This window comes from Sebastes fasciatus, chromosome 4, assembly GCF_043250625.1.
Source record: "Sebastes fasciatus isolate fSebFas1 chromosome 4, fSebFas1.pri, whole genome shotgun sequence".
NCBI classification, from domain to species: Eukaryota; Metazoa; Chordata; class Actinopteri; order Perciformes; family Sebastidae; genus Sebastes; species Sebastes fasciatus.
Genome location: NC_133798.1, coordinates 12,160,000 through 12,185,557, shown reverse-complemented (window position 1 = coordinate 12,185,557; position 25,558 = coordinate 12,160,000). Strand labels below are relative to the sequence as shown.

Here is a 25,558-nt window from a genome sequence, read left to right as displayed (position 1 = left end):
GATATTGTGGTTTTAGCTGACGTGTGTCGCCTCACTGTTCTGAGCGATGCTCGTTCAGGTATATTTAGAGCGAGCAAGCGCCACAGGTGTCGCTGTTAACAAGCATTTCTGAAAGTTACAAATAGTCCCTTTAAGTAACATGTTTACTGCAGGACTTTTACTTGTAAGAGAGAACTTCTATACTGTGGTTTTGCTACTTTTATTTGAGAAGGCTACAAGATCTAAAGTACTCTTCTCACTACTGGTCAGCACCAAAAACTTCCATCAACTAAACTCTAAACTATCATCTTGTGAAGTGATGTTGTTGAATGTGGCGCATGCGCAGTCCCGGTCAGGAAACAACGAATCAGGTGCGAGCAACAGCACAGTCAGCTCTGCATCGAGTGGATATAAATACAGACTCTCTGCTCAGGATTATATCAGTGCACTCAAGAGAAAACTGAACTACGAATCATGCCGGACGCCCCTTCAGTCAAAGCGCCCAAGAAGGGCTCAAAGAAAGCCGTCACCAAGACCGCCAGCAAGACCGGCAAGAAGAGGAGAAAGTCCAGGAAGGAGAGCTACGCCATCTACGTGTACAAGGTGATGAAGCAGGTCCACCCAGACACCGGCATCTCCTCCAAAGCCATGGGCATCATGAACTCCTTTGTGGGCGACATCTTTGAGCGCATCGCCGGTGAGGCCTCCCGTCTGGCTAACTACAACAAGCGCTCCACCATCACTTCCAGGGAGATCCAGACCGCTGTCCGCCTGCTGCTGCCCGGTGAGCTGGCAAAGCACGCCGTGTCTGAGGGAACCAAGGCTGTGACCAAATACACCAGCTCCAAGTAAAGCTGCTGCTAAACCAACAACACAAAGGCTCTTTTAAGAGCCACCCACTACAACTAAAGACATGTTCCTGTTCTTAAAGCTTTATAAATACATTTTTAAAACATGCCGAACCACAGTGCAATATCCACAATTAAGCAACTATATGAATTGTTCTCTGGTGCTGACTTTACTGTTATTGCAGTATACAATTTATTTGTGCTGTAATATATGGTCCCTGTCAGTCGTCCACTATCAACTTGGTCCCATAGATTTTTATTTTTATGTCATCAACAGTTAAAAAATATCATGCATGCTGGATACAATAGATGTACTTACTGTGCATGATCATCCATTTTGGTATTTATTTCTTTGCACTATTTATATAGCATTTGCAACTTAAAGAAACACTGGACTTATGGGCCTATACTTTTATTTCATTCTTGTTAAATCTTCAGATCCTTGAATACATGAAATTACATTACTGGAAGTACTAGTATGAGCTGCATATGTTTATTTTTCTTACTGTACATTTTAGCATATTTATTACACATTGTAAATACTGCTCATACTGTACATATCTGGCATATTAATATCTACCCCTTAGTGTTTATTCTATATTTATATGGAGTATTCTGTATGTTTCTCTTTTAATCATTCTGAACTTGATGGCTTTCAGCGTTTCTGGTTAACTGCATCGTATCATTACCTGTACTATATGCAATGATGAAGTTGGATCTAATATAATGAAATAATCTGTTTTACCTTCTTTTCCAGGCTTTTGAGTAAAATTTTGCTAAATTAAACAATTAAAAATTGAACAATCGTTCAAGATTTTCTTTTTTTCCCCAGATAATTTCATGGATAATTAACTCCTTAAATAATCATGATTTGTACCGTACAAAAGAGAAGGAGTCATTTTCCACTTCATTCAAATCACACAGAGCAGTCTGATTTCCTTTTTTTAATCAGTGTTGGGTTGCAGCATCAACAATCAACATCTCCCTCTCATTGTGCTCAATAAAACTGCCACCACAACCCAGTGTCCCTACTTGCTATAACCGAAACCCCAAATCCATACCAACTGGAAATCCCAACAATCAAATCCAGTAGCAGAACTTAGAGCAATAGAAAATGTTCTCCTTTGATCAACGTTGCCATCCTTTTGTTCTATTCTTGTTGCATGACATATAAACATGCTCCTAATGAACACTAACATACACAAAAAGATATGATTCTAATTCTGATTTGTGTGTATGTAATGTGTAGTATTATAAAAGGAAGACAGCTCTTGATGTTGAGGAAATGGGTGGCCCTTAAAAGGACCTTTAGTTTCCATAACCAACAGTATGTGTTTATCCACTAAAGCTGCACAGAGCCCATGTCCTGTCTCTTCAGAGCATACAGCACATTAAAGGCGGGGTTGCTAAAGATTTTAGAAACATTTTTGCTATTGCTATTTTCCCAAGATTGCCCAGCCTGCCTTCAACTCTTAAAACTGGTACATTCTCAATGTATTTGAAATAAATCCTGTCCCGTCTGCTTATTCATTATAGAATTTATTTAATTTGGAGGTATAAAAACATTTTATGATTCACATAAACACATTCTCTATTGATTGTATTGTCTGTTAGTTTACTAGCCTGAGCAAAATGAATTTCTCTTTGGGGACACCAATGACCATCTAATCTTATCTGATCTCAATAAACAGTTAGTGGGTTTTTGCCTTCAGGAGCGTCCACTGAACTTCAAAGTTGATTGATAAGCAGTGGCGGCAGGTGGACATTTTTCTGGGTAGTGCAAACAATTTCAGCAAACATCCCAGTATGATTTAATGCAAAAAAGCAAAGGTATCAAAAACACATTAGTAATTTGCAGTTAAATAATCAACAATGATTTTATTCCAACAGGAGCAGTAAAGAATGCTTAGAAAAACCTCTACCACTCTGTGTATAGTCTGAATAACAGTTAAATTAATTGTTGACATTTTCGGTACACTAGTTGACGTTTTTGTCTTACTAGGTCGACAAAACTGCTCACTAGTCGACATGTGCGATTCATTAGTTAACTAGTGAAGTACTGCAACTGTCATACATGTTAACTAGTGAAATTGTATCACATCACTAGTTAACTAGTCAAGCGCACGTCAAACTAGTAAGACGAAAACGTCAACTAATGCGACGAAAATGTCGATTAGTGCAACAAAAAGTTCAACATGTTAAACAAATGTATCACTAGTCACGCACAGTCGCACACTAGTGCTGAGCAAGGCTCAACTAGGTAAAGAAAAGGTCCGACGTGTAAGAAAGATTTGCAACATGTTTGGTAAAAGTCTTTACATGTTTGGCACAAAGTCCAACTAGTGAGACAAAATGCCTTCCACTAGTTAACTAGGAATATATCAGTACACTAGTAAACTAGTAAGGTAAAAAAATACCCTCACTAGTGCAACTAGTGGACCTTTTTTCCCTTACTAGTTAACTAGTAAACATTTTGAGCCTCACTAGTTAACTAGTAAGGTCAAAAAGGCTTTAACTAGTTAATTAGTGAGCATTTTGACCCTCACTAGTTAACATGTAAGGTGCAACATGCAGCCACTAGTTAACTAGTTACAATTCCTCAGGCCAACATGTTAACTAGTGCACAACATGCAAATGAGGCAGGAGGGGTAATGACAAAATCCTGAGTCCTGATTGGTTTGTATTTTTTATTTTGAACTGGAATGCCAATAGAAAGCCTCAGAGTATGCTCCTTCCCCATCTCCTCATTAACATTTAGTGCAACTAGTGTGACTAGTGCACATGTTGGCCCTTACTAGTTAACTAGTGGCTCTTCTTGGCCTGCACTAATTAACTAGTAAGGTAAAAAAAAACGTCACTAGTGCCACTAGTGAACATTTGTTCCCTTACTAGTTAACTAGTAAACATTTAGTAAACATCATTGAGCCACACTAGTTAACAAGTAAGATCAAAATGCTTTAAATAGTGAGCATTTAGGCCCTCACTAGTTAACTAGTGCAGACAATTGTAGCTCACTAGTTAACTAGTGAGGTGCTTTACTAGTTAACATGTCAAAGCTCTTGCAGCTTACTAGTTAACTAGCAAGACTGTCAGCTTTACTAGTTGGGTCCAGAGGTCCACTAGTACGTTACAAAGCTGACTAGTTTGGCTTTGTTCCTACTAGTGTGGTGCAGTCTCACTAGTAAGGCTTCCGTTGGAACTAGTTTGATAAAAGTGCCACAAGTTGCTGAAAAACAGTGACTAGTAAGAGTTTTTGTTCAACTAGTTAGACAAAATGGCCAACTAGTGCATCAGATGTCCAACTAGTGCTTACAAAGATCAAACTAGTGGAAGACACGGACGTCTGATATCAAGGATATGGAATAAATGCTCAAACGGCCAACCATATAGTGGTGGTAGTAGTAGTAGGTGGTGGTAGCCCTCTAGCTATGTTAAATGTAACCTAGACATCTCACGTGGTGTTGAGTGTTTAGCTCAGCCTCTGGAATAACTATTGGGGGTCAGCCTGATAACAACTATACGTAACTCCTCTGCATAACTTTTGTGTTTTATGAATACACGAGCAACGACCAATTAAATGTTGATTTTAAAAGCATTTCATGAGTCATCAGTGCATTAGAGACATGAGGACCAGATCTCTTTATCTTTGGAGTGTTTGGCTCTTAAAAGAGCCTTTTGGGGGCTGGTTTCCAGCAGTCAGCGAGTCTCCAGCTTTACTTGGACTTGGCGGCCTTCTCGGTCTTCTTGGGCAGCAGAACAGCCTGGATGTTGGGCAGCACGCCGCCCTGAGCGATGGTCACTCCGCCCAGCAGCTTGTTGAGCTCCTCGTCGTTGCGGACAGCCAGCTGCAGGTGACGGGGGATGATACGGGTCTTCTTGTTGTCGCGGGCAGCGTTTCCAGCCAACTCCAGGATCTCAGCGGTCAGGTACTCCAGCACAGCCGCCAGGTAGACGGGGGCGCCGGCACCCACACGCTGCGCATAGTTTCCTTTACGCAGATGCCTGTGAACACGACCGACTGGGAACTGGAGCCCAGCACGGGAAGAGCGGGTCTTTGCCTTAGCTCTGGTCTTTCCGCCGGTTTTGCCTCTTCCGCTCATCGTGAGATGTTTTCAGTAGTCGAGACTAATAAAAAGTGTTGCTCCACCAGCAGAAAGCTCCTTTATATGTCCTTGGAGCGAGACTTGCTGACAGACCAACCAGAGAAGAGGCTTCCAGCAGAGCAGCAGAGGGCGGCCCGCTCTGAATGTTGGCGGACACTTTGAAAGGATTTCCCACCAATCAGCAGCGTAGCTTCGGGCGGTGGGTCGCTCCTCTGGGCGGTGCTGAGCTCCAGGAGGAGCCCCTCACCAATCAGGAGCCGGAGGTCTGAAGCAGCGTCACCATTTCACAGTTTAAGAGCAGCGTGTCTCTTCATTGGAGCTACTACATCTCCTGAACAGAGAAAGAAGAAGTCATGGCAAGAACCAAGCAGACCGCTCGTAAGTCTACCGGAGGCAAAGCCCCCAGGAAGCAGCTGGCCACCAAGGCTGCCCGTAAGAGCGCCCCGGCCACCGGCGGCGTGAAGAAGCCTCACCGTTACAGGCCCGGTACCGTGGCTCTGAGAGAGATCCGTCGCTACCAGAAATCCACGGAGCTGCTGATCCGCAAGCTGCCCTTCCAGCGCCTGGTGAGAGAAATCGCTCAGGACTTCAAGACCGACCTGCGCTTCCAGAGCTCCGCTGTCATGGCTCTGCAGGAGTCCAGTGAGGCTTACCTGGTCGGCCTGTTCGAGGACACCAACCTGTGCGCCATCCACGCCAAGAGGGTCACCATCATGCCCAAAGACATCCAGCTGGCCCGTCGCATCCGCGGAGAGCGAGCTTAAACTGTCTGCTGCTCCACAAACCACAACGGCTCTTTTAAGAGCCACCTCACTCTTCACTGAAGGGCTCATTCCTCTACTGGCAACACACGTTTTACCAGCAATGATAACACATCAATAATATCTTTAAAATACTCTGCAGGCTACTCTCTGTGCCTGAATATGAGAACAAAAGGGAAATATAACTGATTATGTCGTTTTGACTCTTAAATTAAAAAAGAGATAAATCACTTTTGAATGTCGGTCATGTATATTAAAATACAAGTAGGGATCAAATCTAGCCTCAAGAAAGCTGTAGAAGGACTTGTGTTGTAAAATAGAGAATTTTTCATCAATATCAATTAACCTTACTTTACCTTACATTTAACATGTTATGTTACTTTTATTCTATTTCCTGTCAACAGCTTCTGATTTGTCATTGCTGAACATATTTGGGCAGGTCAACCACTCCTCCAGCCTGCTGCAGCAGCACTGAATCATAGTTGTTAAAGACATTACTATACACTTAAAATGTCCTCTTAGCTTTAAAGTGTGTACTAAAAATTAAAGTGTGTACATACCGCTTCTTAATGCTAGGGGTGTTTAACCCACATTATGTTGCAGGTCCATCATGGTACTGCATGGCTGGTTTTTGCTTGTTCCTTCTTTTTGTGACATTGCCCTCTAATCCTAATTTCATAAGCAATGATGCATTTCAACTCATTTCACCTCCATATCTATTTTTGCTGTTTTCTTCTGCATTAAATACACAAAGGAAGGGAGGGAGATGCATGACATAAACAGCGTTGCACATGCATTTACTCATTGTAATCATTCTTATCAACTCAAAGCCAGAACAGAACAGAGTGAGTCTTAAGGATAATCCTTACCATTGGACGTGTTAAAAGGCAGCTGATGAACACTTTATGGAGGTGTCTAAATGCAGATACAGAGTGGATCCACACTGCTCTGATGATTGTGAAAAATAATTACACCTAAAGGAACTTTATATGAGAGCTTCAGTCTCTAGAAACTCTCAGGCCTAAACTCAAATAGTTGAATGGAGATATTCAATTAAAACTTTATTACAGACACACAGGAGGGTCCATAGCAATAAGAGAAAAAATAAGAAAGGACACAAACAGTTGACTGACACTATGCCATCTGGGAACCCAAAGCAACAACCTCATTGCATCATTGTAATCAACTATGAGCCTTTGCATACTACTTTTCTTGTAGCTACCCCAAAGATGAGCTGTATGCAAAGGTGCGCAGAAAGCTCTAAATAATGAACATTTTACATTTACAGAAAGCATACTGAATTTACGAGCAACATATTTGCCTGAGCATATTGTTTTCAGCACTGTCGATAGATATCTCTGTCATCATTTCAATCATCAACATAAAGAGCTGACTTCCTGTTAAAATGTTATAACCAACCGTTACCATTCAAATCATTATAAAGGTAATTATAGTGTCATGTTTTCTGTTATTGTTCAACAGGGGCAAGCTAAAAAGATGGCAATGTTGAGTGGTATTTTATTTTCTCTGCATGTCATGAGAGGAATATCACTCAAGTGAAATACAGGAAGAACTAATTTCTTATCTTCTCTACTTCTGACTATCATGGCATTACTCTTTTTTGGCATTACATTTAATGTCATTGTCTTTGCCGTATTGTGAGCACATCTTCAGTAATTACTGCAGCCCAGCACTATATGGACTGAGAATTACCAGGTCATCAGCATACACAAGGTGATTAAGGTGATAGGTCATCCATATACACATTGAACAAAATAGGAGACAAAATGCCACCTTGGTGAACACCATTATTTACAAGAAACAGGGCAGATACAACATTGCTCCATTTAACCTGCATTGTCTGATGTGAATACCAGAAGACTGGTATTCTAAGTATACAATTTGAAACACCTCTGGCAACAGTTTCAGGAATAATTTTTCATGATTAACTCTGTCAAAGCATATAAATACGGTGGAGTTTTGGCTTCCATATTTAGCAACTATTTCCTTTAGGGCATAAATACACATATCAGTGCCATGTTTCCTTTTAAAGCCAAACTGGTGATCAGTGGTGAGAAAAAAACATTTCCAACCATTCTAGCAGGATTCTTTCCAGCACTTTAGAGAGAATACCAGCGAGGGCAATAGGTCTATAATTATCCATGCTATTTAATTTACCAGCCTTGTCCTTAATAAGAGTCACTAACAATACAGAGGTGTTAGAATCTGGAAGGACACCATTAAACACCAGTAAAGCACATTGACAACAAAGCTTAGGACTGGCATGTTTTAGAAGTTCTGCAGTGATATGATCCATACCACAGGCCTTGTTATCATCGAGCATCATAATGGCATCATAGACATCATCTGACCTGACTGCCATGTTTTCAGAGAGATCAATATTTTCAACTACAACTTCATTACTTTTAACACAGTTGAATAAATTACAATAATGCTCACGCCACATCTCGGCTATTTTGTCTGGACCACATGCACCTTCAATGTTGAATGATCATAACTCCGACCTCTTTCCAGAAATCATAATGGTTATTAATCTGCAGCTTCCTAGCAAGTGAATATGCTCTCATTGTGTTCTCGTATCTTTTTAATAAGACAAAGAGCATCTTTAAATCTTGCAAGTTTTTTTCTGTTCAAGCAATGACCCCTGCCTAGGCCTTTCTGATTCTGACCAGTTTAAAAGCTTCTCTCGCTACAGCATGTTTGACAGCCACAAAATCATTCCATCCAGGTTTAATGTTATCCACCTTGTTCTCATGTTTACAAAAGGGCTTACTAGAGGCGTTAAGAGCCGTCGCAATATTGTCATACATGGCACACAGTTCTATCCCATGTTGAGGGCTTTTACAGTTCATATTATGACAGGTTAGAGCTTCCCTAGGCAGTTCAATATTATTTAACAAGATGTCAGAACAGAATAAAGTCTGAATAATAAGTAATCTACCCAATTGTTTCACTTTTGCTTGCCTAAAAGCAACTAGTCTTACAGGAGAAATGCTGTCCCTAATTCATGCTGTTGTTCAATAGGTGGCGCTGATGCACCAAAGAGTTTAATCATCAACCTTCATGAAAATCCAAAAAAGAAGAAGAAGAGCTCCGCCTCTGTCTTCTATCACGTCCTCAGACATGATTTAAATAGCTGTGAAGCAGCAGACCAGAGTTTACTGTTGAGTAGAAAGACATTGATCAGCAACGATGAGTGGAAGAGGCAAAGGAGGAAAAGGACTCGGTAAAGGAGGCGCAAAGCGTCACCGTAAAGTCCTCCGTGATAACATCCAGGGAATCACCAAGCCCGCTATCCGCCGTCTGGCTCGCCGTGGTGGAGTGAAGCGTATCTCCGGTCTGATCTACGAGGAGACCCGCGGTGTGTTGAAGGTGTTCCTGGAGAATGTGATCCGTGATGCCGTCACCTACACCGAGCACGCCAAGAGGAAGACCGTGACCGCCATGGATGTGGTGTATGCTCTGAAGAGACAGGGACGCACTCTGTACGGCTTCGGTGGATAAACACACTCTGTTGCTTTATGAACACTAAAGGCCCTTTTAAGGGCCACCCACTTACTCAACATAAAGAGCTGAATTCCTGTTATAATGTTACAACCAACTTTTACCATTCAAATCATTATAAAAGTAATTGTAGTGTCATATTTTGTGTTGGTGTTCAACAAGGGCACGCTATAAAGATGGAAATGTTGAGGTAGACTACCTGGGGGGAAAAAACGATTTATAAGGGAGGCACTTTTTCTATTGATCTATCATTGATTGTTGTGATTTCCAGTTTGTATGAGTTTGTTTTGGTTATAGCTAGAGACACTGGATTTTTTTGGCAGTTTTATTGAGCACAATGAGCGAGAGAGATGGAGGAATGTTGCAATACAAGATTGAGCCAGATTTGTTCAGAGCAATCAATAGAGAAATGCATAGATATATACAGTTAAAGGGTATAGATTTATGTTCCAGATATGTGCAGGATTTAAGATATGTAATAGAAGCTAGAATGCAAGTAAGAATAATATAAACATGCAGCTCATGATGGTACTTCTGAGTTTTACACTACTACAATTGTTATACTCAGTGATCTGAATCAGATGCTTCAACATTCTATAATATAGGCCTAAAACACCAATTACCAACAACAAGAATAAGACGTTAGTATAGGCCTGTGAGTTCAGTGTTTTTGTAAGTTGTAAATACTATAGAGCAGAAAAAAACACCAAATGGATACAACTGGGTGAGTATGTACTTGTATTGTATACACCATACAGGTTAATCATGCATGCATTTGACCATCACTGATGACATGTACAAAAATAAAAATTACTATGGGACCAAGTGGATGTTTAGAGAACGAATGACGGGGAACACATTGTAACTTTAATTATACACTGCAATAACAGTAATGTAAGCACCATAGGGCAATTCATATAATTGCTTACTTTGCGCACATTGAATTGTTTCTGCATGGTTTAAAATGTATTTATATGGCTTTAAGAACAGGAACATGTCTTTAGTTGTAGTGGGTGGCTCTTAAAAGAGCCTTTGTGTTGTTGGTTTAGCAACAGCTTTACTTGGAGCTAGTGTACTTGGTCACAGCCTTGGTTCCCTCAGTCACGGCGTGCTTTGCCAGCTCACTGGGCAGCAGCAGGCAGATACTTCTACCACAAATTTATTTATTTATATTTAATGTTATTATAAACATGTACCTTCTGTTACATAGCATGTGTAACAAATGGGAAATAATGTAAACTACACCTTTTCAGATCAGTGCCCCTTAAAATCCACAAAACATGTATGCCATTGTTGAATTTAGATGTAATGAATTGTTTTATTTTTTTTGCACCACAAAACACTATATGACCGAGAGTAGAACCAGTGTGCTTTAAAGTTTGAGCAGTGACACAAAAGGTCCAAAGTTTGGAACTGAATCTTTGAATTATGAGTTAATAATGTTGAGTTAATAATAAAACAACGATATTAATAATTGTCATTTTGGATTAAACTGGTTTCCTCAAGCAGATGTAAAATTGGTAAAAGTTTGATCTTAGCTCTGTAGAACCTGAACTACTGTGCTGATATTTTTGAAGGAGGTCCAAATCTAAATTTCAGTCAGTCTTCACTTTCAACCTCAGTAGAATACACAGAATAACTAACTATTTATATTAAAATCAGTCCTCAGCAAGAGGACATGTTCACAGTCACAGCGAGCAGCTCTGATAGGAAGTCTGGCTGAACTGCACCATAAGCCTCGGCCATCATCAGTGTGTTTGCTGCTCCCACAATAACTTCACTTTATTAAACACTCATCAACAGCAGATGGTTGTTTTTACATTGAGTTCCTGAACAAACATGTGGGCCAGTTGGAAAACATCAAGACCCTGGTGGCTAATGGGACTCTGGTCCAGCTCAAGGGGACCGGGGCCTCCGGCTCCTTCAAGATCAGCAAGCAGGCTGCAGAGAAGCCGGCAAAGAAAGCCGCTCCTAAAGCCAAGAAGCCCGCATCGGCCAAAAAGCCCAAGACGGTAAAGAAGCCGGTAGCCGCGAAGAAATCCCCGAAGAAGGCGAAGAAACCCGCAGCGGCCAAGAAAGCAGTCAAGAGCCCCAAGAAACCAGCCAAGAGCCCCAAGAAGGCGACTAAGGCTCCCAAGGTGACCAAGAGTCCCAAGAAGGTGGTCAAAAAGGCCGCTGCTGTCAAGAAAGCTCCCGCTAAGAAGGTTGCCAAACCCAAAGCCAAGAAAGCAGCACCCAAGAAGAAGTGAGCTGTTCTCAGTCTGAACAAACACTCCGACAAAAAGGCTCTTTTAAGAGCCACCCACATCATCCTTAAAGAGTGATTACCTGTTAATTCTTACTGTTGACATTAACTGCAGACATAAACATAATATTATATTTGGAGCTAGGAGGAGAAATAAACAAGGGCTTTTCACTTATTTATTACAATGATTAAAAAATACTTGGCCCAGATGAAACCTACAAATAGTATGAAAAATAAATAGACCTCACAGGACAGCCATCTGATCTTAAATGTGTTTCCTGTATTAAATATTAGTGAGCTTTGTAGTTGTGTGAGGGGGTAATATAATATGCAATTCTTTGCTTCCTCACATTTCCTTTTTTTACAACATAAATATTACAATGTTTCAAACTCAGTTGAATGTGAGAAGCACAACATGATCAATGCACTACAAATCTCCACATCAGAAGGCTGACACTAAAGCTAAGGAGCCAGTAAAGAATAGCACTAAATAATGTATAAAACCATATATCAAGCAGCACTGAGTCATACATAAAATGGAGGAGCAAGTGCAAAATATGAGAAATAACTTAATAAAATAACATGACGTCGTGGGTTGGTTTTCCTCCTGTTCTCCCCAAATTCACCAGCCACCACTGATATATATATACATACATTTGCATGAAGCAAGCATATTGGTCCACTCCTATGTTGATAAGAGTATTAAATACTTGACAAATCTCTCTTGAAAGTACATTTGGAACAGATATAAAATGTGCAATTAATTTGCGATTAATCACGATTAACTGCGGACAATCATGTGATTAATCATGATTTAATATTTTAAGCGACTGACAGCCCTCATTTTTTTAAAAAGCAGTGACAATCTTTGATAATCATATTCCTCTCCCTTGAAAATGGCGACACTCCACTACACTGCACGTCTGTTTCTCTACATCTCCAACAGACCCTTTACATGTCACAGCAGGGTGGACGCAGCTGCAGCTGCTAATAAAATTAATAATGGGTAAGTTTGAGTCAGGGTACCAATTACCCGATCCTGACGGTAACACTCGCCAATGCTTGCTCATTAACTTGTGTAAACCAATCTGATCCATAATGAATTATATTAGCTTCAGTTGTGTTTTCGTGCTATGACACCTCTGGAGAAGCAAATGTAAGCATTGTCACAGTTATGGCAGTTTTGTATGGTTATTATGAACATAACTGGGGTGTCTACCCGGGGAAATAAACTGTTGGAGTGAAGGTATCAGCGTGAACTGCTTTGTAATTGTGGCACAGGTTAGCAATTTCCATAATTCCTTGAATTGGTAAACCCAATGGTGCCGAAAATTAATTTCGCTCTATGCCAAGTTAAAGCATTACTTACTCACTAATCATCTCTTTATATGTCTCGCCACGTTACGGGTGGTCATGTGCCAGACTTTGTGTTAAAGGGACTATTTGTAACTTTCAGAAATGCTTCTTAACAGTGACACCTGTGTGTCAGCGTCGGGCTCGCGCTTGCTCGCTCTATATAGACATGAACGAGCATCGCTCAAAAGAGTGAGGAGACACACGTCAGCTAAAACCACAATATCACTCTATATTTCAGCTGCTTGGCAGTAATGTTAGCTGACCAGACGAAGGTCTCTCCATGAATCAGTGCTGATCCTAGTGTTGGCTTTTCCTGCCTCAGCGTCAGTGCCGGGGCTCTGAAGCAGCGAGGCTCCGCAGCGAGTAACGTTGCCGTCTCTCGACCACAGCCGGAGTGAGCAGGAAGACACCGGCACCCGGTCGGAGACGATAACGTTTCTCGCTGCGGAGCCCCGTCACTTCACAAGACACGGGAAACCTCTGTTGGTCTGGAGGAGCTGCAGCAGTTATTTCTGCACAAACGTGCACTCTACATTCACTAGATATTCTCAGAGCTACTAACTCTCCTGCAGTGTGGAGTGAGCGCGCGTTCACGTCTAGAGGTGGAGCGAGACAGCGAGAACGCGCGCTGTCTGAGTGAAGGCAAGCAGGCAGAGGAGCAGTGACTTCAGCCACATTCGAGCGTGCATATGTGTCCCGTCCCGGTACATTTATATGCTTAAAAAGTTACAAACAGTCCCTTTAATTACTGAGCTTTACAGGTGCTAGTAAGCAGATTTCCTTACTATTAATTACAGGCTAGCTGTTTTGTGGTCTTTGTGCTACGCTAAGCTAACGGGCTGCTGACTGTAGCCTTTCATTTAAAGGTGGGGCCATTACTTTTACTGATACTGGCATCATATGAAACTAGAAGTGCACTCGGAGAGCACAGGCCTTCGCCAAGGCAGGTTTCATGTACGTCGCTGCCTGCTGCTGCTGGAAAATAAAGTTGATGAGCGTGTTGAGATTGAACCAGAACACTACAGTTTCAAGTTTTTATAACTTTTATATTATTTTTCTGCTGTTACTTTGTGTTGTGCAGCATTATGTGTCCACTCCCATGTTGATAAGAAATACTTGACAAATCTCCTTAGTGTAAAGTGTACTTTTCTTTGCTATATTTTAGGAATAATCAGAAATCATTACATTCATATTTTCAAACGTAATCAAACTGGTATCCATAGCAACGATAGAATCCATAGCAACAATAGAATTGAAGGATCAAAGGAATGAAGGAGTAGAATGGAACACGGTCCGTCATCGCCCTTGACGCATCATCAGTTCTAGAATGTTGAGAGTCTACATATACCCCCAACACAAGAAGTTCGGATCAGATCGTAACTTGACTGTTTGTGGCAGAGTTGTTATCAAGACGAGAACAAAACACTGAGACAATGACGGCATACATTGACTTCGAGTGCAAGGAGTTTGAAATGAGGGATTTCTTTCTCACTACCCTGGAACAAACATGCAGGGTTCAACTGAACGACAGCGAGGCAAAGATCACCCCCAGTACATCTGAGGGGAGAATCCTCCTGGAGGTCCAACAGGACGAACTGGGCAATTTCTTTGATTGTCTTCCTGAACAGCAGGACAACAACTGGGGTCAAGAGAAGAACCTGTTGCAGAGGGAGATATCTGGCCTGAAAGCCCAGCTCGCTAAGGCTCAGGCTAAACGTGATCCCTCTCCGGCCAGGGATAAGTCCCTGAAATCCGAGTTGGATAAGCTCAGCTGGACGCTGAACAATGCTCAAAAAGACCTGAGCAGGAAGGCTGGCATCATCAAGAACCAGGACTTCCAGTTGAAGAAGATCGGCTTGATGCTGAACAACGCTCAACAAGACCTGAGCAAGAAGGACACAATCATTAAGAGCCAGGACTTCCAGCTGAAGAAGGTCGGCTTGATGATGAACAATGCTCCAAAAGACCTGAGCGAGAAAGACGGCATCATCAAGAGCCAAAACTTCCTGTTGGTGAAGTTGAAGGGGGAGATTGAGGCACTTCGAAAGGAATTGGAGGAAAAGGAGTCTGTGATCCTCGCTGAAAGGAAGATGCTCGCTGTGGCTAGAACAAACATGGAGTGGGAGATGGAGGGCTTGCTCCAGACTGAGAGGGAAGACCGACAAGGACACCTGAACAAGACAAAGGCGGACCTCCAAAAGACAAAGGAGGACCTCCAAAAGACGAAGGATGAGGCGAAGCCCCATCAAGCCCAGCTGAACGAGCAGAGAGCAGAGATAGAGAAGCTCACAGCAGATCTGAAAAAGTCAGAAGATCTGCTGAAGACTGAGAAACAATTCTTTCAGACGAGGATTGTCACCATCCGGGAGGAGACAGACAAATTCATGTCCGACTGTCTGCCTGCAATGGAAGAACTCAGAGCCGATAAGAGTCAGATCATGGCTGCTCTAAAGTATTCTGAGGAGGAGCTGAAGTCTGTACATGACATGTGGCGGGAGGACAAGTCTTCCCACTTGGCAGAGCTGGAAAAATCCCAGCGCTCCCATCTTGTCCAGCTGAATAAGCAGGACGAGGTGCACAAGAACACTATGGCTGATCTGAAGAAAAACTTTGAAGATCAGCTAGCTAGTGACCGTCTCCTCTGGCAGCAGGAAAAAACCTCTCTGCTGGAGGAGACTGAGAAAACCAGCTCCTCCTTTGCTGCTCAGCTACACGAGAACAAGTCTTCCCACTTGGCAGAGCTGGAAACATCCCAGCGCTCCCATCTTGCCCAGCTGAAGATGCAAGACGAGGAGCACAAGACCATCGTGGCTGATCTGAAGACAAAGTTTGAAGATCAGCTAGCGAGTGACCGTCTCCTCTGGCAGCAGGAAAAAACCTCCCTGCTGGAGGAGACTGTGAAAACCAGCTCCTCCTTTGCTGCTCAGCTGCACGAGCAAAAACAGAGCAACAACACCCTCGTGGCTGCTCTGGAGAAGGCTGAGCAGCAGATAGAGAGCCATCGCATCGAGTGCCAGGAGTCATCCCTCCTTCAGGCCAAGGTAGGGATGCTAATTTTTAAAAATGTTCTTAACCGATGCCTCGACGGTGCGCCAGCTTTTAAAGTCGGGCGTTGGGCTGTTACGGTTGACCAGCTTTTCTCCTTAAACGGTTAACAATTAAACTGTTAATTATTATCATCCCTAGGCCACCGAAAGCGTCCAGCAGACTCTGCAGGAGAAAGAACAGGAGTGGACGACCACTGAGAGCACCCTGAGGTCCCAGCTGGCGGATCTTGAGAACCAGATCGGCAAAAAAAAGAACAGGACCAAGTGGTATAAGATCTTCTGATGCCACGCTCAGGAGAAAGAAAATGCACATACACACCTTTGTTCTTGTATCTTTGTGAGGATCAATCAGTCTTGACCCTTAAACAGCACTTGTGAAAAGGGTTGTTTGAGGGTTGACACATTATTTTATTATGGGAAAGTGATGTGAATCCACTTTTCTGGTGTAAATATGGTCCTTACAAAGATATGATTACTAATCCACACACATACACAGGAGTTTGTTCTTGTGTACTTGTGAGGATTACTCCGTCTTGACCCCTAAACAGCACTTGTGAAAAGGGTTGTTTGAGGGTTGACACTTTATTTTACTCATGGAAAGTGAAGTGAATTCACTTTTCTGGAAATAAAACCTAAAAAATGTTAATTCTATACTGCACTCCTCTCATGTTTAATATGAAATGCTTTGTTTGATGTATAAATCAGTGGACAAGCACTGATGAGTTCTCATTTGCTCCCTACAGCCTGAAAATATACAGTACGTTGGCTCAACAGATTATATTATATGTTGGTCCAAAAGTTTTTTTGTCTGTGTTGGTCATCCAAAGAGAATGAACAAATAAAAAACACCTGAACTTTACACTCACGAACTTCAGTTTTTTTACGAGTCTAAAGTGGCTTAAGAACTTAAGGCAAAAGGTTTATTTAGTGCCGCAGCAGCTTTCAAATACATCCACAATTCAAGGTTTTATGGTGATGAAATGCATTAGAAAACACAATGAAGAGAAGAATATTAATTAGAATAAAATATAATAGTCAAAATGATGACTTGACCCCTTGGGGCCTGCAGGCCTCTTTGGCCCTGTTCAGACCTGGCATTAACATGCGTCCTCAGTGATCGGATCACAAGTGGACAGCTTTAAGTACGTCTGTCCACACCTGGCATTAGAATGCGTCTCCAGTGACCACTTGTGATCCGATCTCACTTCCCCGTTCTATATGCAAATAAACACGTAGTAAACACACGGCTAATACAGCAGCCGTCAGTAGTAATATCTTACATATTCAAGAATTCTGGTACATTGTATTAACATCAAAATAAAAAGGTTATTGTACCGGTGGTCCCCGGGGACCTCCGCGCTGCCGGCACCGCTGCCTTTGCAAGACAACAGCGAGGTACAGCGCTCCAGAGAGCCGGGGAGGAGAGAGAACAGGCGGGCGTGCGGTCGGGTGTCAGCTCCGCGCAAAGCATCGGAACAAAAACACCCACAGTATGATAATAATGCACTTTGCGTGCCTAGTCTGATAGTCTGTAGATATGTAGCCTATAAGCAAGATATATTTTAATAAAATACAGTCGTACCGACAGGCTTCAGTAGAGCACAGAGACCGTTTCCATGCTGACAATCGCCCGTGTCTGCCTGTCTATTTACCTGAAGGGCACGGTGATCCCGCGGATCAGCTGGCCACCTGACTGGACATCAGTAGAGTAGGCGGTGCTTAATGTGGCCCAGGACACATTCGCATACACACTGCTAAAAGAATTTCAATCCAATTAAATTTATTTTTATATAGCGTCAAATCATAACAGAAGTTATCTCAAGACGCTTTTTATATAAGAGGGACATCCAAGACTGGACAAGCTGATCAGGCGGCGGACCAGCTCCGTGGTCGGCATGGAGCTTGACTCTCTGGTGACGGTGTCAGAGGAAAGAATATTCAACAGACTGCTGGCCATACTGGACAACGCCAGCCATCCTCTGCACGCCGTCATCACCAAACAGAGAAGCTCGTTCAGCGGCAGGCTGCTGCTCCCAAAGTGCTCCACTAGACAGACTCAGGAAATCCTTTGTCCCTCGAGCCATCAAACTGTACAACACGTCTCTGGGGAGGAAGACGGTCTGCAGGACAGTTAATGCACACAGTGCACTTTAATAGACGTTTTAATTCTGCACACTACAAACAGCTCTACTCTGCACCTTTATAGACTGGTTTTACTGTGATCTACAACAATGTACAGCTTTATTCTGCACTTTAGTCTATTTAAAAAAACTCTACTTCAGTTCTTATCCCACATTATATTCCATATTTGACATTTCTTAATATCTATATCTCCTATATTTTATTATCCAGCACTATATCACTTTGTGCACTATATTCACATTTTTAATAGTCCTGTATCTCAGTTGTTACCCTGCACTATATTAATTTCTAACAGTTTCTTCATCTCTTGTTATTTTTTTATATTTGATATATTTTTTTATACTTTGTATTACTTACTTGTGCCGTTTTTACTAATTTGTTTTGCACTATGGAACTGTGATGCTGGAAACTTGAATTTCCCTCTGGATCAATAAAGTTACTATCCATCTATCTATCTATCTATCTATCTATCTATCTAAATTGAGGCTTAGGTATATATCAACCTGTAAGTTCTTTTCACAGGAACGGAGTGAAAGTTCAGCAAAAGACTTTCAAATATGCACAAATAAAATGTTCTAATATTCTAGTTTTAATACATTACGTTGTTTGTTTAGCATTAGCAAAAGGCACCAGTTAAACACAAGGTTATGAGATTTACAGAGATCACAGTGGGCTGGTTTAATCTTGATCACACGTTCGCAGTAAGGAGTGCAGCAGTAGCCTGAGAGCTCATTTACCAAACTCTGACTGTACCGTATTATATACTGTATTGTAGTGGCGCCCAGAGCGTACACAAACCTCTCTCCTCTGTGGAGCTCTACTTAACCAATGTGTGAAGTTGTGATGTAACTGTCAGTTGTCCCATTTTTCTTTATAATGAGTTTCTTCATTTTACACTGCTCTCCTACATGATCACAGAAATAAACAGTTGAGGCAGGAACTGCAGCTGGCAGAAAATATGCCATGCTGTACCAGGCAAACACATCCTCATACAACGCTTCGTAGGATGTCTTGCAAAAAAGTTATTCCTAATTTTCCGTGCATTATCCTACGAATGTTCAGCAACAATTTCCACTCAATACATGCATGCAGTCTTTTCAAAATAAATTTCAGTCTTCACAGGAAACTACTTGGTTAGGTTTAAGAAAAGATCATGGTTTGGGTTAAAAAAATGGAAGTACAAATAAGACAAATAAATCAATGTTGACTTCTGGTTTCACGCGGGACATGAACACCGGCTTATACTAAATCACAATTATGTGGATTACACAAAAATACATTTTGTGGGATATATACGAATTACAGTGCATTAGGGATGCACCGATACCACTTTTTTTCAGACCGAGTACAAGTACAAGTACTTACATTTGGGTACTCGCCGATACCGAGTACCGATACGAGTACTTCTCTGTGCCAAAAGACCCTCGTTAACAGCCAGTTGGAGGGTGTGAGCGACACACGGCAGGCTGGGGAGTCCCGCATACGAGGCGGTGCGCCGCGACCGGCTCTAGGTCGGCTTGGAAAGGCTCGGGGCAAAAGTTACAGCGCTCCCCGCCCGGACCTTGCCGCTTCCTAAGGCCGCGGACAAAGTGCTCGCTGCACCCCTCGCTCCCCGCCGGGGAGGGACCTGGCCCCCTGCTCCCGGTGCGACTGTCGACCGGGGCGAACTGTCCTCAGTGCGCCCCAACCGCGTCGTGCCCCCAGGGCAGGGCTCGACCCACGTAAAAGGCTCCAAGGGTCTACGGCGATGTTGGCAACCCACCCGACCCGTCTTGAAACACGGACCAAGAAGTCTAACGCACGCACGAGTCAGAGGGTGCAAGCAAAACCCTGTGGCACAATGAAAGTGACCGGCGCACCACAGGCCCGTCGCGCCCGCACTGTCAGGAGGTGGAGCGCGTGCGATAGGACCGGAAAGATGGTGACGAGAGGTTAATGTCCCGCTGCCGTAAAGTGGTATCGGAGCCGTTTTGCGAGTATGAGTATGAGTTTAATTAACTATTAATTTACCATTTATAAATGATGATTAATATAAAGTGTTTCCTTGTTTTTCACCGTAGTAACAAATTGGGTATCAAGAATCGTGGAATCTCACTGGTGTTAATATCGGCTACTATATTTTTGGTGTCATGACATCACTAGATGACAATAATCAACATAAGACAACTAACTGATGCACAGCAAACATTGGGCCAACATATCAGTGTAACATTTTGTGAGTAGTCCGATATTTTTTGCAGAAAAGACTTCAGAGGAGATGATAAATTATACATAGAGGATCTGTGCGTGCTGACTGCGCTGCAGACTACATCACAGTGTGTCTCAGGCTCCCAAATATTTCATATTTTGTGAGAAAATGCCATTACCATTTAGAGTCATTACTGTTTCAAAAGGTTACAGGATATGAAAAAAAATCAGCAAGAGGCCAGAGACTTTATTCAAAGAGGTAACTGTGAACCGCAGTTCTTTCTGTGTTTTGCATTTATAGCAGCATGAAATGTGTTTTTGTTGAAGGATTTTGGAGGGACGACTACAAATGACTGCCTCAGCCTGGTTGAGGGGAGATAAATGGGTATTTTACTGTGGATTTATTCCTGTATGAATACAAAACTGTTGTTGATTGGGAATGTATCTAACAGAGTATTGTCCCCGAGTGTCAGCAGTGAGAGGTGATGTTTGTATTCTCTAAATGCTGGGGAAAGGAGCGTCTACGTTTCTTATACTTGATCACGCAGCACAATCCACGATGAAAGATTAATATAGTGCAATCCCGCAGTTCATTGCATCAAAGATGACGCAAAACAAATTCTAGCAACTGACACAACGAATGTTGCACGGCTGTGTTGTAAGTGTAAGTTCAGTTTTGCATTGCTTGGTATGATTTTTTCTTCACATTTTTTCATTGATCTAATGACATTTTCTATTAAAACCCAAAGGAAAGGACATAATTGTTTAAACTATTCAGATTTTCTGCCCATGTAGCTCAAAAAATAAGCTTCTTTTTTTTTTGCTGAAACAATTTTCTGTCATCAAATGCCACTGTAGCCCCGCTAGAAAAATCAAGACATAATGTCAATTGTCCACATAAGGCCACTTAACAGTTGTCCCTGGTGTTGTGTTCACATTTCCACATTTTGTTTTTAGCATTAAAGGAATAATTTGGGATATTTAAGTTCATCTATGGTGGCCAAGAGAGCTCAACACTAGGGTTGGGCGATTGGATGAATATATCAGCTATCGGTGATTGGCTGAGTACAACGTCGGTTGTTTTTTTTGGCCGATTGTTTGAGCGATGTTTGTCATTTTATTTTGCTAATTTAATGGTCCGCCTCCGAAGAACAAGAGCCGCTCAGCCGCTGCTCAGAGGGCAGAGAGGGATACAGCGGGGGAAACATCATGCAGAGCCGGCATATTTTTACATCTACCAGGGTTTATTTCAACCAAGCCAGAGTTGGTGATTGTTGGAAAGACCAACCAAGACGGTTTTGTTGAGTTTTATTTATTAAGTTTCTGTTGAGTTTGGATGAAGTGTGTTTTATGATGCTCCACCGCTGGAACAGTTGATCACCCAGCGGAAATTACGGCAGTGAGTGTTGAGAACGAGAAGGCCCATTGTTATTCTGAAACACCAATGGTCCGAAAAATGTCCCATAGGACAGAAAAAAAGATGTATTAGTCCGACAGTCTGTGACAAACAGTAGCACATGGCTAATTATTATGCAGAATGACGATCAAAGGATTTCATTGGTCAAACATATATATACATATATTGATCCGAAAATGTAGGTCCGTCCGAATAGTTTTTTCCCCGCATGAATGTTCCCAAAAAAATCAGTTTTTTATAAATTTCCGTGCAAATTTTTTGGATGGAATTTCGTGCGTAGTGTGAAACGGCTTTAAGAAAGCTAGAAACATGATTGAGATGATGAGTGAGAGTGGTGAGACTCAACCAAACAACGACAACAATGAGCTGAAAGACACTAAAATGCTTCATAGAGCTGAGGGGAGATAGAGTCCGATGATGATTCTCCATGGGATCAACACCTTTAGTCATTACACACATTGTTAATACAAAAATATAGATTAGTGCAGCTTTAAATTGGCCACCGTATCCATCCCTATTCTATAGTCACTGCCAATGTTCTGCACAGGTGGCGTTCATTTTAACTGTCATCCTTCCTTTTCATCACACTGGACAGCTTTAGCTCTCCATCCAACCGTTCGGTGCAATTAAAGACTTAATGACACACTCTAGTTCAGCCGGTCTCTTCCTTCTTCACAATGTATCGCTATAACTAACCAATTAGCTTAGTGGAGAACAGGCAAAATCAAGCTATTGAGGGTTTACTGGGCTGCAGCTATAACTCAATCTACAGCGGTGGCAGCCCTCACAGTGACAATCACAACATTTAAATTCAGTTCTCTTCTCCATTCTTCTATCCCGCTCTGCAGTCTGCAGAACATTCATAAATGTGACAGTATCATTCCTGGGAGACAAATGCATGAACCTGTCTGGGAGACAGAATACTGAGAGGTAAGGGGGGTGAGAGAGGAGGAGGAAAGGAGAGGAAATACCGGAGGGGCGGAGGGTACGGGGCTGACAGAAAGAGGAAGTGATGAAGTGTGTTGGATTACAGGGGTGACATTGAAAGAAGCCTCTCTGTCCCTTTTTACCCCATCCCTCTCTTCCACTATTCACTCACTTCCCACATATCATCCGCCAACCTCCCACCTCCCTCCCGTCTGCGAGGGTCCCCCGGCCGCCTGGTGGCACTGCACGAGTGCCCGTCAGCGCTCCCGGGGTGTCACAAACATTTTCCCAAGGCGGCCGTGAATGAGATCATTGTCCTTCGCCGCCGCAACGCTGCACGGCAGGATGCAGGAGGGGGGAGAAAGTAAAGGGGGAGAAGGGGGAGGGGAGGAAGAGAAGGAGGTGAAATGAAAATGAGAGGAGAGCTGACAGTAGATGAGGAGAGGGGAGGAAAAGGAGAAGACAGGAGAGGAAATGAAAGGAGAGAAGAGGAAATGAGAAAATGGAGAGGAGAGAAAGAGGGTAAGAGGAGGAAAATGACACGGTTGATGGAGGGATAAGGGGAGAAGAGGAATATGAAGAGAAACAATAAAAGAGAAGGAGAGAGGAGGAATGAGGGAAATTACAGGTGAGACGAGAAGAGAGGATGCAAATGTTGGAGAAGAAAAAAGGTTGATGAAAGGTATAAGGAGTGGAATGAATGACAAATGAAGACAGGCATTGTTTTGCGTAACATGGAGGGAGGAGGGGCAGAGAGTAAAAGGCAGGTACAAGGTCAAAGGACGCAAAAGGGAAAATGGGAAAAGGAAGGAAGTAAAAGGGAGGGGAGATGTTAAAGATGGTAGAGAGAGAGAGAGAGAGAGGATAAACATGTAACGGACAGGAGATGTTAATGATGTAAAATGTGCCGTTGTGACAAAAGATGATGAAAGTAGAGGAGGATGAAAGTAGAGCGACAAGAAAGAGTACAGAGGGAAAGCAAGAAAGGGTTGGATGCAGATGACGGAAACAGTATTGATGCAATATGCAATGATGCAAAATAAGGAAAGAGAAAGCGGATGAAGAATTGCTCTTTTAATCAATCGATTAAAATATTTAATTTTGAATGTACCTTAAAGGGAGATTTGTCAAGTATTTAATACTCTTATCAACATGGGAGCGGACAAATATGCTGCTTTATGCAAATGTATGTATATATTTATTATTGTAAATCAATTAACAACACAAAACAATGACAGATGTTGTCCAGAAACCCTCACAGGTACTGCATTTAGCATAAAACAATATGCTCAAATCATAACATGGCAAACTGCAGCCCAACAGGCAACAACAGCTGTCAGTGTGTCAGTGTGCTGACTTGACTATGACTTGCCCCCAAACTGCATGTGATTATCATAAAGTGGCCATATCTGTAAAGGGGAGACTCGTGGGTACCCATAGAACCCATTTACATTCACATATCTGGAGGTCAGAGGTCAAAGGACGTCTTTGAAAATCGCCATGACAGTTTTTCGGCGTATTTTTAGGTTAATTAAAAATTGCAAGTTTGCGTTAATACATTAAAGAAATTAGTTAGTTAAAGGTAGGGTCGACGATGTTGGAAAGTAGCGTCGCCTCAGGAACTCCGTCTAAACCCACACATGCACGAGCACCGCCACATCGTAACTACATCACAGACACAGAGCGGAGAGAGGACCTCAACTCAACAACGCTACCTCATGACAAGTAACCGCGGCAGTGCTACTGCAGGACTGAGTTTTCTCTTCCATTCTCCAGGAAACGTGCGGCGGCGACGCGCTTTGAGTTCCGGCTGGTGCACGCCAAGGGTAGAATACGAGCAGGGAGGCAGGGAGGCATCTCATTGGTTCGTTCCAAGCGGACCGCGAGGCAGTGATTGGTAGACGTTTTTACAGGATTACAGCAGCTACAGATGACGGCTGTTTTCTGATCCTTTTCAGAGCTCAGCAGTAATGGATCGCTTTCGAGGTGTAAAGACCATTTTAACCGATATAACAAATAGTGTAGACTGGAGAACATCGTCAACCTGCCTTTAATTTACTATATATACACATATACAATAACAATAGTAGCAATTTAACTGTTGCCTTCCAAGTAAGTTCAGCTATCCTTAAGTTCTCTGAACCACTGACTGCTCGTGTCGCCAGTGTTTCCAGATCTCAGCAAAGAACTCGGTGAATACAGCGATAGTATTACTGATGGGAATATTGGCGGAAACTAAGCCCACATTGTAATTAACTGGAATTTCCCTTTAACAACATCCTGATCAGAAGGAAAAGCACTGACAGGTCAGACAGGCAATTATTTTGGGGCACAATACAAGCGCCAACATACACAAAGAAAGAGATAAAGAGACAGATAATATGTAAAGATGAACTACAGACCAACAAACTCATTTGTCATCTAACGGTAACATTAGAAAGCCTTTGTGTTTGAAGGCAGTAGCAGGCTGCCGTCTTCTGAATGTTAAACACACTAACCAGCTGAAAAAAGCACCAGTATCAACACTACAATCCCAGATATCAGATGTAAGGGCAAACAATAAAAGAGCTGAATCTACTCCCCTGACCTTCTGTGTGTCTTGGCTAATGAAAGACTTCCATTGTTCTCAAAGGATCACAAAGGAGGCGGTGCATTCTTCCCTGAGCCAACTTTTATAACCGCATGACTCACAAATGACATTTGTGCTCTAATGAGATGTTACTGATCCCCACCTAGGAGAACAAAAGTTAAAGAGGTGGCGGTGTAAAGTGCTCTCGACACTTCCTGAAGTTCACCTGTCAATCACAGTGTGGGTGTGTGGTGTATTCCTGTTAACTACCTACCTTTTCTTCTTCGTCATAGACTGTTTACAGTCAACACAAACTAATCTCACCTCTAAATATTAGCTTTCTTCTTGAGCGCAGCAGAGAAGGTTACACAATACACCCGCACTGTTTGCAATTTCTCCTGTGTTGTTTTCCAAATCTAATTGTAAGTTTGGGTAAAAGGATATTTTCCATA

General features: G+C 42.4%; 5 protein-coding genes across 5 annotated transcripts; 4 read left to right on the top strand and 1 right to left on the bottom strand.

The window, feature by feature from the left end:
- The first annotated feature begins 103 nt into the window (after positions 1-103).
- LOC141765784 (histone H2B 1.2-like) lies at positions 104-1,231 on the top strand. The gene has a single exon (XM_074632011.1). The coding sequence runs from the start codon at positions 454-456 to the stop codon at positions 829-831; it is 378 nt and encodes a 125-aa protein (XP_074488112.1). The 5' UTR covers positions 104-453; the 3' UTR covers positions 832-1,231.
- A 3,250-nt stretch (positions 1,232-4,481) lies between these two features.
- Positions 4,482-5,087, bottom strand: LOC141765778 (histone H2A-like). Its single transcript, XM_074632005.1, has one exon. The coding sequence runs from the start codon at positions 4,925-4,927 to the stop codon at positions 4,541-4,543; it is 387 nt and encodes a 128-aa protein (XP_074488106.1). The 5' UTR covers positions 4,928-5,087; the 3' UTR covers positions 4,482-4,540.
- Positions 5,088-5,119: 32 nt separating this feature from the next.
- Positions 5,120-5,772, top strand: LOC141765775 (histone H3). The gene has a single exon (XM_074632001.1). The coding sequence runs from the start codon at positions 5,284-5,286 to the stop codon at positions 5,692-5,694; it is 411 nt and encodes a 136-aa protein (XP_074488102.1). The 5' UTR covers positions 5,120-5,283; the 3' UTR covers positions 5,695-5,772.
- Positions 5,773-8,862: 3,090 nt separating this feature from the next.
- Positions 8,863-9,264, top strand: LOC141765782 (histone H4). The gene has a single exon (XM_074632009.1). The coding sequence runs from the start codon at positions 8,905-8,907 to the stop codon at positions 9,214-9,216; it is 312 nt and encodes a 103-aa protein (XP_074488110.1). The 5' UTR covers positions 8,863-8,904; the 3' UTR covers positions 9,217-9,264.
- Positions 9,265-14,235: 4,971 nt separating this feature from the next.
- Positions 14,236-16,515, top strand: LOC141765772 (uncharacterized). Its single transcript, XM_074631999.1, has 2 exons — positions 14,236-15,858; positions 16,004-16,515. The coding sequence occupies exons 1-2, from the start codon at positions 14,251-14,253 to the stop codon at positions 16,145-16,147; spliced, it is 1,752 nt and encodes a 583-aa protein (XP_074488100.1). The 5' UTR covers positions 14,236-14,250; the 3' UTR covers positions 16,148-16,515.
- Positions 16,516-25,558: the final 9,043 nt, after the last annotated feature.